Source organism: Callorhinchus milii, unplaced genomic scaffold, assembly GCF_018977255.1.
Source record: "Callorhinchus milii isolate IMCB2004 unplaced genomic scaffold, IMCB_Cmil_1.0 Scaffold37, whole genome shotgun sequence".
In the NCBI taxonomy this organism is placed as follows: domain Eukaryota; kingdom Metazoa; phylum Chordata; class Chondrichthyes; order Chimaeriformes; family Callorhinchidae; genus Callorhinchus; species Callorhinchus milii.
This window is the reverse complement of record NW_024704778.1, coordinates 200,830-213,377: the sequence shown is the minus strand read 5'-3', so window position 1 is coordinate 213,377 and position 12,548 is coordinate 200,830. Positions and strand designations below refer to the sequence as shown.

Genomic DNA, 12,548 nt, shown 5'->3' with positions numbered 1-12,548 from the left:
GGGGGAAGGGGAGGGGGGGTTAAAAAATAATTCCTTCTACAGCAAGAAAGGTTGTCAATGATTAATTAAATGGCTTATCGCCTCAATTTGTCATTGTGACTTAATAAAAGATTACATAGAAAGTGTATCAAAATAGCTTTTCGTGTGCATTTACAGAACTTAAGATGGCAGCAAAGTGTACTAAAATATCTGCAGGTCAAATAAGATTATATATTTATCTCTCACTGTAAAAAACCAATATTTCTCAATGCCTTAAATATTCCATCCTATTTTTGACCTGCAAATTACATAGGGATGAAGTGTAATGTTCCTCCATACCTTAATCAATAAAAGATAACAGTTAATTCATATTTACAAGCGTTAAGATGGGCGTATTTACACAATTACTCTTTCTTTTTATTGACGGTTAGTTCTACTTTGGGGAGATATAATCCCACTTTGGAGCCACTGTCACTGCTGGAAGTGGAGGAAACGCGAGTCGTTTTGGAACCCAGTGACATTCCACTACCTTCTACCTGTTCCGCCTCGTCTTCATTAAACGTAACCTCGTATGTGCCTTTTGATTTCGCCCCAAAACCTGCAAACGTTCCAAATTTCAGCTTGGATTTTTTACCCTTCACATTCACATTGCCCTCCGCACTTTCCTCAAAGCCAATTTTCCCCTTGGGCGAACCGGGTGAAAGGTCCAGGTCGTCGTTCAAAGAGGACGATCTTTTGCCTTTAAATAGTGAAAAATCCACCGTGCTTGACTTGCCCTTTGGAGATGTAGCCAGACCAGAGCCTTGCCCAGAGAGTGACACTGATGGTCCTTCCACATTAAGGTCCCCGATTCCTGAACTGCTCTTTGAAGCACCTAACTCTCCCACAGAACCCTCCGCACTTACGTCACCACCTTTTCCCTTCGATTTGGAGAAATTTAACCTGGGAAATTTAATTTTGGACTTTTTTACTTTGACCCCAGAACTTGGCAACTGAACTTCTGGCAAACTGACATTAGCTTTGGGTCCTTTTATGTTAATGTCTGGACACTCAACATCGGAAACGTTTATTCGAGCTTCAGGCCATGCTAGGTTGGGTCCAAGCCTTTCAAATTGAAGAGGTTTGTATTTGGGGATTGGTACCTTGTCCAGTGCAATGTCAAAATCGAGAGGGCCGGCTTTGTAAACTGCATCTAGTTTAGGAGCTTTCATACCGAATGATGGCATTTTAAGATCAGTTTTCAGGTCAGGACCTGACACATCAATACCACCTTTAATCTTGGGCGCTTTCAAGTCAACATTCATGCCAGAAGCAGAAAAATCTCCAACAGGGAGATTAATTTCAGGTCCTTTTACTTCTACCCCAGATGTGTTCATGCCTCCCTCAAATTTTGGACCAAATGTGGACATGTTAAGTGTAGGTGCATTCATTTGTGGCATAGCAAGCCTTCCTTCCGAGCCACCAATGTTAATATCTGAGCTGTTTAGATTCACACTTGGACCCTTAACTCCTATTTTAGGGGCTTCCAGCTTTGGACCGGAAATATTAACGGCAGTTTTGGGAAGGTTGACATCAATATCCATAGACTTTCCTTCCAGTTTGGGTCCAGAGAATCCAATCTCTGGAGTTTTGACATGAGGCATTGTTATCTTACCACCTGGTCCTTTAATGTTAAAACCCGCAGGGTCAATACTGGGATCTTTTATATCAACATCCAGGCCTGTAAAACCTTTAACATTTGGACCAGAAATGTCAATTGATGGCATTGAAATTTGGGGGCCTTTGAGTTTGCTGTCAGAGCTCACATATACATCGGGCATATCTAGATTGAGACCTAAACCAGGTGCCTTAATGTCACCTCCTATATTTGGACCTTCCAGTTTGGGACCAGAAATGTTCATTTGAGGTAATTTCTGTTCACCTCCCGGGCTGCCAATATTAACATTTGGAGCTTTAAATCCCATGTCTCCTCCTTCGATATTTATCTTTGGATCCCTGATGCCATAATCAGCCTCTGGAAAGGAGACATTTCCACTCCCTTTTAGTTTGGGGGCTTTCATTTGCACATCAAAGCCCAGACCTTCGCCTTCCAATTTTGATCCTGAAATCCCCGGTTTCTTCATTTTCATTTTTAGTTTACTCTCTGGCTTTGCAATGTCAACATTTGGAGCATCAACGTCAAAATTAATTTCTGGTTTCTTCAGATCAATTTCAGGAGCATCTAGTGAAATATCGGCAGATGGCATTTTGAAGCCTCCCTTAATCTTTGGACTAGGTATCTCACCTTTCATTTTGGGGCTCTTCAAGTCAAACTCAACATCTGGAAACGAGAGCTTCATTTTCCCAAACAGTGGCTTCTTTACTTTCCCTGACTTTGCGTTCAACTCACCCTCAACGGACCCAGCATTTACATCTATTTCTGGAGAGCTAATCTCAATTTCTGGTTTGGCCAAATCAATGTCACCCTTTGGAATAGACACGTCAAAATCTGATCCAGTTTTCTTCACTTTCATTTTGGGCTTGCCTATGTTGAATCTAGGGATTTTAAATCTACCCTTTTTCCCTTTTCCACTGAGATTTATCTCTGGAGAATGAACATTCATATCCATATTTCCAGCCGATATATCAACTGAGGGATCTGCTGCATTAAACTTGGGTCCTTTAATGTCACCTTCCAGTTTAGGACCAGATATTTGGGGCATTTTAATGTCCATTCCCGGCATTGTAAATGTCTTCCCTTTTCCTTTGACATCAAAACCCTCCCCATCAATATCTGGTGCCTCTATATCCAGTTTGGGACCCTTAAGATCTCCTTTAATCCCACCCTCCATTTCAGGTAATGACACATCAATGTCACCTTCCAGTTTTTGCCCTTTCCTGGAGAATTCAATGTTAGGTGCTTTGATGTGAGGCAAATTGATATTGAATCCTTTGCCTGGAAATTTGATACCTTTGCCTTTACCATGTGGTCCTTCCAAATCTACATCCACATCAGGCCCTTCAAAGCCACCTTTTATCTTTGGTCCAGCTATGTCAACATCTGGGAGGTCAACATCTACATCCATATCTGGTCCTTGCCCTTTCAATCCTGGAAACCCCAAGCCAGGTAACTTGAATTTGGGTTTCCATGATTTCCCTGAACCATCAATATCAACTTCAGGTGAGCTAATCTCTACTTTAGGCCCTTTGATGTCCACATCTCCCCCTGGACCAGACATATCAACACCACCTTTCATGTTGGGACCTTTCAAGTTGAGATCGAAGTCTGGAACATTTACATTGGGTAGGTGAAATCCTAGAGAAGGCATTTTAAGCCCCTTACCTTTCACTTTTCCTGATGCATCAGGACCCTCAATGCTAACATCAGGTCCCTCTAGATCCAGTTTGGGACCCTTAAGATCTCCTTTAATTCCACCCTCCATTTCGGGTAATGAGACATCAATGTCACCATCCAGTTTTTGCCCCTTCCTAGAGAATTCAATTTTAGGTGTTTTGAAGTGAGGCAAATTGATATTGAATCCTTTGCCCTTACCATTTGGTCCTTCCAAATCCAAATCTACATCAGGCCCTTCAATACCACCTTTTATCTTTGGTCCAGATATGTCAACATCTGGGAGGTTGACATCCATGTCCACATCTGGCCCCTCTACTTTAGGTCCTTGAAACCCAAAGCTGGGTAGTTTAAATTTGGGTTTCCATGATTTTCCTGAACCATCAACGTCAAGTTCTGGGGCGTCAATGTCTACTTTAGGCCCTTTGATGTCAATATCTCCCCCTGGACCAGATACGTCAACTCCTCCTTTCATGTTTGGACCTTTCAGATTGAGGTCAAAGCCTGGAACATTTATATTTGGCATTTGAAATCCTAGTGAAGGCATTTTAAGCCCCTTCCCTTTCACTTTTCCTGAGGCATCGGGTCCCTCAATGTTAACATCAGGTCCCTCTATATCCAATTTGGCACCCTTGAGATCTCCTGCAATCCCACCCTCCATTTCAGGTAACGACACATCAACGTCACCATCCAGTTTTGGGCCTTTCCTGGAGAATTCAATATTAGGTGCTTTGATGTGAGGCAAATTGATGTTGAATCCTTTGCCTGGAAATTTGATGCCTTTGCCTTTACCATGTGGTCCTTCCAAATCCATATCTACATCAGGCCCTTCAATGCCTCCCTTTATCTTTGGTCCAGATATGTCAAGATTTGCATCTGGGAGGTTGACATCCATGTCCACATCTGGCCCCTCTACCTTAGGTCCTTGAAACCCAAAGCTGGGTAGTTTAAATTTGGGTTTCCAAGACTTTCCTGAACCATCAACATCAAGATCAGGTGAATCAATATCTACCTTTGGCCCTTTTATGTCTACATCTGCCCCTGGACCAGATACATCAACTCCACCTTTCATATTTGGACCTTTCAGTTTGAGGTCAAAGTCTGGAACACTTATATCAGGCATGTGTAGACCTAGAGAAGGCATTTTAAGACCCTTCCCTTTTACTTTTCCTGATGCATCAGGGCCCTCAATGTTAACATCAGGTCCCTCTAGATCCAATTTGGGACCCTTGAGATCTCCTTTAATCCCACCTTCCATTTTGGGTAATGAGACATCAATGTCACCATCCAGTTTTTGCCCTTTACTGGAGAATTCAATTTTAGGTGTTTTGAAGTGAGGCAAATTGATGTTGAATCCTTTGCCTTTACCATGTGGTCCTTCCAAATCCATATCTACATCAGGCCCTTCAATGCCACCCTTTATCTTTGGTCCAGATATGTCAAGATTTGTATCTGGGAGGTTAACATCCATGTCCACATCTGGCCCCTCTACTTTAGGTCCTTGAAACCCAAAGCTGGGTAGTTTAAATTTGGGTTTCCATGATCTTCCTGAACCATCAACGTCAAGTTCTGGGGAGTCAATGTCTACTTTAGGCCCTTTGATGTCAATATCTCCCCCTGGACCAGATACGTCAACTCCTCCTTTCATGTTTGGACCTTTCAGATTGAGGTCAAAGCCTGGAACATTTATATTTGGCATTTGAAATCCTAGTGAAGGCATTTTAAGCCCCTTCCCTTTCACTTTTCCTGAGGCATCGGGTCCCTCAATGTTAACATCAGGTCCCTCTATATCCAATTTGGCTCCCTTCAGATCTCCTGCAATCCCACCCTCCATTTCAGGTAACGACACATCAACATCACCATCCAGTTTTGGGCCTTTCCTGGAAAATTCAATATTAGGTGCTTTGATGTGAGGCAAATTGATGTTGAATCCTTTGCCTGGAAATTTGATGCCTTTGCCTTTACCATGTGGTCCTTCCAAATCCATATCTACATCAGGCCCTTCAATGCCTCCCTTTATCTTTGGTCCAGATATGTCAAGATTTGCATCTGGGAGGTTGACATCCATGTCCACATCTGGCCCCTCTACTTTAGGTCCTTGAAACCCAAAGCTGGGTAGTTTAAATTTGGGTTTCCATGATTTTCCTGAACCATCAACGTCAAGATCAGGTGAATCAATATCTACCTTTGGCCCTTTTATGTCTACATCTGCCCCTGGACCAGATACATCAACTCCACCTTTCATATTTGGACCTTTCAGTTTGAGGTCAAAGTCTGGAACACTTATATCAGGCATGTGTAGACCTAGAGAAGGCATTTTAAGACCCTTCCCTTTTACTTTTCCTGATGCATCAGGGCCCTCAATGTTAACATCTGGTCCCTCTAGATCCAATTTGGGACCCTTGAGATCTCCTTTAATCCCACCCTCCATTTTGGGTAATGAGACATCAATGTCACCATCCAGTTTTTGCCCTTTACTGGAGAATTCAATTTTAGGTGTTTTGAAGTGAGGCAAATTGATGTTGAATCCTCTGCCTTTACCGTGTGGTCCTTCCAAATCCATATCTACATCAGGTCCTTCAATGCCACCCTTTATCTTTGGTCCAGATATGTCAACATCTGGGAGGTTGACATCCATGTCCAAATCTGGCCCCTCTACTTTAGGTCCTTGAAACCCAAAGCTGGGTAGTTTAAATTTGGGTTTCCATGATTTTCCTGAACCATCAACGTCAAGTTCTGGGGCGTCAATGTCTACTTTTGGCCCTTTGATGTCAATATCTCCCCCTGGACCAGATACGTCAACTCCTCCTTTCATATTTGGACCTTTCAGATTGAGGTCAAAGTCTGGAACACTTATATCAGGCATGTGTAGACCTAGAGAAGGCATTTTAAGACCTTTCCCTTTTACTTTTCCTGATGCATCAGGACCCTCAATGCTAACATCAGGTGCCTCTATATCTAGTTTGGGACTCTTAAGACCTCCTTTAATCCCACCCTCTATTGTCGGCAGTGATGCATCAATGTCAGCTTTTGGCCCTTTCGTAGAGAATTCAATGTTAGGTGCTTTGAAATGGGGCAAATTGATATTGAATCTTTTGCCTTTGCCTTTAGCATGTGTTCCTTCCAAATCTACATCCACATCCGGCCCTTCAATGCCACCTTTTATCTTTGGACCTGATACATTAACATCTGGAAGGTTGACATCCATGTCCGCATCTACCCCTGTTCCCTTGGCTTTATGAAAGCCAAAACTGGGAAATTTCAGTTTGGGCTTCCAAGATTTTCCAGAAATATTAGCGTTTAGTTCTGGTGAATCAACGTCAACTTTTGGCCCTTTGATGTCTACATCTCCCCTTGGAACACATATGTCAGCACCACCTTTCATGTTTGGACCTTTCAGATCGAAGTCTAAATCTGGAACATTTATACTGGGTGCATGCAATCCAAAGGATGGCATTTTAAGCCCCTTCCCTTTCGCTTTTCCTGAGGCATCAGGACCCTCAATGCTAACATCAGGTGCCTCTATATCTAGTTTGGGGCCTTTAAGATCTCCTTTTATCCCACCCCCCATCTCGGGTAACGACACATCAACATCACCATCCAGTTTTTGTCCTTTACTGGAGAATTCAATTTTAGGTGCTTTGAAGTGAGGCAAATTGATATTGAATCCTTTGCCTTTGCCTTTGGCATGTGGTCCTTCCAAATCTACATCTACATCAGGCCCTCCAATACTACCTTGAATTTTTGGTCCAGTTACATCTACATCTGGAAGGTTGACATCCATGTCTACGTCTGCCCCATGGCCTTTGCCCCTATGAAATCCAAAGCTGGGTAGTTTAAATTTAGGTTTCCAAGATTTTCCTGAAACATCAACGTCAAGATCAGGTGAGTCAACGTCTACTTTTGGCCCTTTGATATCTACATCTCCCTTTGGACCAGATACGTCAACTCCCCCTTTCATATTTGAACCTTTCAGATTGAGGTCAAAGTCTGGAACACTTATATCAGGCATGTGTAGACCTAGAGAAGGCATTTTGAGCCCCTTCCCTTTCACTTTTCCTGATGCATCAGGACCCTCAATGCTAACATCTGGTGTGTCTATATCCAATTTTGGACCCTTAAGATCTCCTTTAATCCCACCCTCCATTTCAGGTAACGACACATCAATGTCACCTTCCAGTTTTGGGCCTTTCCTAGAGAAATCAATTTTAGGTGTTTTGAAGTGAGGCAAATTGATGTTGAATCCTTTGCCTTTACCATGTGGTCCTTCCAAATCCATATCTACATCAGGCCCTTCAATGCCACCCTTTATCTTTGGTCCAGATATGTCAAGATTTGTATCTGGGAGGTTGACATCCATGTCCACATCTGGCCCCTCTACTTTAGGTCCTTGAAACCCAAAGCTGGGTAGTTTAAATTTGGGTTTCCATGATTTTCCTGAACCATCAACGTCAAGTTCTGGGGCGTCAATGTCTACTTTAGGCCCTTTGATGTCAATATCTCCCCCTGGACCAGATACGTCAACTCCTCCTTTCATGTTTGGACCTTTCAGATTGAGGTCAAAGCCTGGAACATTTATATTTGGCATTTGAAATCCTAGTGAAGGCATTTTAAGCCCCTTCCCTTTCACTTTTCCTGAGACATCGGGTCCCTCAATGTTAACATCAGGTCCCTCTATATCCAATTTGGCACCCTTCAGATCTCCTGCAATCCCACCCTCCATTTCAGGTAACGACACATCAACATCACCATCCAGTTTTGGGCCTTTCCTAGAGAAATCAATTTTAGGTGTTTTGAAGTGAGGCAAATTGATGTTGAATCCTTTGCCTTTACCATGTGGTCCTTCCAAATCCATATCTATATCAGGCCCTTCAATGCCACCCTTTATCTTTGGTCCAGATATGTCAAGATTTGTATCTGGGAGGTTAACATCCATGTCCACATCTGGCCCCTCTACTTTAGGTCCTTGAAACCCAAAGCTGGGTAGTTTAAATTTGGGTTTCCATGATTTTCCTGAACCATCAACGTCAAGTTCTGGGGCGTCAATGTCTACTGTGGGCCCTTTGATGTCAATATCTCCCCCTGGACCAGATACGTCAACTCCTCCTTTCATGTTTGGACCTTTCAGATTGAGGTCAAAGCCTGGAACATTTATATTTGGCATTTGAAATCCTAGTGAAGGCATTTTAAGCCCCTTCCCTTTCACTTTTCCTGAGACATCGGGTCCGTCAATGTTAACATCAGGTCCCTCTATGTCCAATTTGGCTCCCTTCAGATCTCCTGCAATCCCACCCTCCATTTCAGGTAACGACACATCAACGTCACCATCCAGTTTTGGGCCTTTCCTGGAGAATTCAATATTAGGTGCTTTGATGTGAGGCAAATTGATGTTGAATCCTTTGCCTGGAAAGTTGATGCCTTTGCCTTTACCATGTGGTCCTTCCAAATCCATATCTATATCTGGCCCTTCAATGCCACCTTTTATCTTTGGTCCTGATATGTCAACATTTGGGAGATTCACATTCATGTCCATATCTGGTCCTTCTACTTTGGGACCTTCAAACCCAAAGCTGGGTAGTTTAAATTTGGGTTTCCATGATTTTCCGGAACCATCAACGTCAAGATCAGGTGAATCAATATCTACCTTTGGCCCTTTTATGTCTACATCTGCCCCTGGACCAGATACATCAACTCTACCTTTCATATTTGGACCTTTCAGTTTGAGGTCAATGTCTGGAACACTTATATCAGGCATGTGTAGACCTAGAGAAGGCATTTTAAGACCCTTCCCTTTTACTTTTCCTGATGCATCAGGGCCCTCAATGTTAACATCAGGTCCCTCTAGATCCAATTTGGGACCCTTGAGATCTCCTTTAATCCCACCCTCCATTTTGGGTAATGAGACATCAATGCCACCATCCAGTTTTTGCCCTTTACTGGAGAATTCAATTTTAGGTGTTTTGAAGTGAGGCAAATTGATGTTGAATCCTTTGCCTTTACCGTGTGGTCCTTCCAAATCCATATCTACATCAGGTCCTTCAATGCCACCCTTTATCTTTGGTCCAGATATGTCAAGATTTGTATCTGGGAGGTTAACATCCATGTCCACATCTGGCCCCTCTACTTTAGGTCCTTGAAACCCAAAGCTGGGTAGTTTAAATTTGGGTTTCCATGATCTTCCTGAACCATCAACGTCAAGTTCTGGGGCGTCAATGTCTACTTTTGGCCCTTTGATGTCAATATCTCCCCCTGGACCAGATACGTCAACTCCTCCTTTCATGTTTGGACCTTTCAGATTGAGGTCAAAGCCTGGAACATTTATGTTTGGCATTTGAAATCCTAGTGAAGGCATTTTAAGCCCCTTCCCTTTCACTTTTCCTGAGGCATCGGGTCCCTCAATGTTAACATCAGGTCCCTCTATATCCAATTTGGCACCCTTGAGATCTCCTGCAATCCCACCCTCCATTTCAGGTAACGACACATCAACGTCACCATCCAGTTTTGGGCCTTTCCTGGAGAATTCAATATTAGGTGCTTTGATGTGAGGCAAATTGATGTTGAATCCTTTACCTGGAAATTTGATGCCTTTGCCTTTACCATGTGGTCCTTCCAAATCCATATCTACATCAGGCCCTTCAATGCCTCCCTTTATCTTTGGTCCAGATATGTCACGATTTGCATCTGGGAGGTTGACATCCATGTCCACATCTGGCCCCTCTACTTTAGGTCCTTGAAACCCAAAGCTGGGTAGTTTAAATTTGGGTTTCCATGATTTTCCTGAACCATCAATGTCAAGATCAGGTGAATCAATATCTACCTTTGGCCCTTTTATGTCTACATCTGCCCCTGGACCAGATACATCAACTCCACCTTTCATATTTGGACCTTTCAGTTTGAGGTCAAAGTCTGGAACACTTATATCAGGCATGTGTAGACCTAGAGAAGGCATCTTAAGACCCTTCCCTTTTACTTTTCCTGATGCATCAGGGCCCTCAATGTTAACATCAGGTCCCTCCAGATCCAATTTGGGACCCTTGAGATCTCCTTTAATCCCACCTTCCATTGTAGGAAGCGATGCATCAATGTCAGCATCCAGTTTTGGCCCTTTCGTGGAGAATTCAATGTTAGGTGCTTTGAAATGGGGCAAATTGACATTGAATCTTTTGCCTTTGCCTTTAGCATTTGGTCCTTCTAAATCTACATCTATATCAGGCCCTTCAATACCACCTTCTATTTTTGGTCCAGTTACATCTACATCTGGAAGGTTGACATCCATGTCTACATCTGCCCCATGGCCCTTGCCTTTAGGAAACCCAAAGCTGGGTAGTTTAAATTTGGGTTTCCAAGATTTTCCTGAACCTTCAATGTCCATCTCTGGTGTGTCAACATCTACTTTTGGCCCTTTGATGTCTACATCTCCCCCTGGACCAGATATGTGAACTCCTCCTTTCATATGTGGACCTTTCAGATCGAGGTCTGGTACATTTATACTGGGTGCTTGAAATCCAAAAGATGGCATTTTAAACCCCTTCCCTTTCACTTTTCCTGAGGCATCAGGCCCCTCAATGCTCACATCAGGTCCCTCTATATCCAATTTGGGACCCTGAAGATCGCCTTTAATCCCACCCTCCATTTTGGGTAATGAGACATCAATGTCACCATCCAGTTTTTGCCCTTTACTGGAGAATTCAATTTTAGGTGCTTTGAAGTGAGGCAAATTGATATTGAATCCTTTGCCTTTGCCTTTGGCATGTGGTCCTTCCAAATCTACATCTACATCAGGCCCTCCAATACCACCTTCAATTTTTGGTCCAGTTACATCTACATCTGGAAGGTTGACATCCATGTCTACATCTGCCGCATGGCCCTTGCCTTTAGGAAACCCAAAGCTGGGTAGTTTAAATTTAGGTTTCCAAGATTTTCCTGAAACATCAACGTCAAGATCAGGTGAGTCAACGTCTACTTTTGGCCCTTTGATATCTACATCTCCCTTTGGACCAGATACGTCAACTCCCCCTTTCATATTTGAACCTTTCAGATTGAGGTCAAAGTCTGGAACACTTATATCAGGCATGTGTAGACCTAGAGAAGGCATTTTGAGCCCCTTCCCTTTCACTTTTCCTGATGCATCAGGACCCTCAATGCTAACATCTGGTGTGTCTATATCCAATTTTGGACCCTTAAGATCTCCTTTAATCCCACCCTCCATTTCAGGTAACGACACATCAATGTCACCTTCCAGTTTTGGGCCTTTCCTAGAGAAATCAATTTTAGGTGTTTTGAAGTGAGGCAAATTGATGTTGAATCCTTTGCCTTTACCATGTGGTCCTTCCAAATCCATATCTACATCAGGCCCTTCAATGCCACCCTTTATCTTTGGTCCAGATATGTCAAGATTTGTATCTGGGAGGTTGACATCCATGTCCACATCTGGCCCCTCTACTTTAGGTCCTTGAAACCCAAAGCTGGGTAGTTTAAATTTGGGTTTCCATGATTTTCCTGAACCATCAACGTCAAGTTCTGGGGCGTCAATGTCTACTTTAGGCCCTTTGATGTCAATATCTCCCCCTGGACCAGATACGTCAACTCCTCCTTTCATGTTCGGACCTTTCAGATTGAGGTCAAAGCCTGGATCATTTATATTTGGCATTTGAAATCCTAGTGAAGGCATTTTAAGCCCCTTCCCTTTCACTTTTCCTGAGGCATCAGGTCCCTCAATGTTAACATCAGGTCCCTCTATATCCAATTTGGCTCCCTTCAGATCTCCTGCAATCCCACCCTCCATTTCAGGTAACGACACATCAACGTCACCATCCAGTTTTGGGCCTTTCCTGGAGAATTCAATATTAGGTGCTTTGATGTGAGGCAAATTGATATTGAATCCTTTGCCTGGAAATTTGATGCCTTTGCCTTTACCGTGTGGTCCTTCCAGATCCACATCTATGTCAGGCCCTTCAATGCCTCCCTTCATCTTTGATCCAGATATGTCAAGATTTGTATCTGGGAGGTTAACATCCATGTCCACATCTGGCCCCTCTACTTTAGGTCCTTGAAACCCAAAGCTGGGTAGTTTAAATTTGGGTTTCCATGATTTTCCTGAACCATTAATGTCAAGTTCGGGGTAGTCAATGTCTACTTTTGGCCCCTTGATGTCTACATTTCCCCCTGGACCAGATATGTCAACTCCTCCTTTCATATTTGGACCTTTCAGATTGACGTCTGGAACATTTATACTGGT

The 12,548-nt window shown here is 43.1% G+C and overlaps 1 protein-coding gene across 1 annotated transcript in view; it reads right to left on the bottom strand.

The window, feature by feature from the left end:
* Window positions 1-12,548, bottom strand: part of LOC103171924 (neuroblast differentiation-associated protein AHNAK) — a 29,258-nt gene continuing 16,710 nt past the window's right edge. The window contains 1 exon segment of the mRNA XM_042345268.1: window positions 1-12,546. Coding sequence (XP_042201202.1) covers window positions 384-12,546 — 12,163 coding nt within the window. The 3' untranslated portion in view covers window positions 1-383.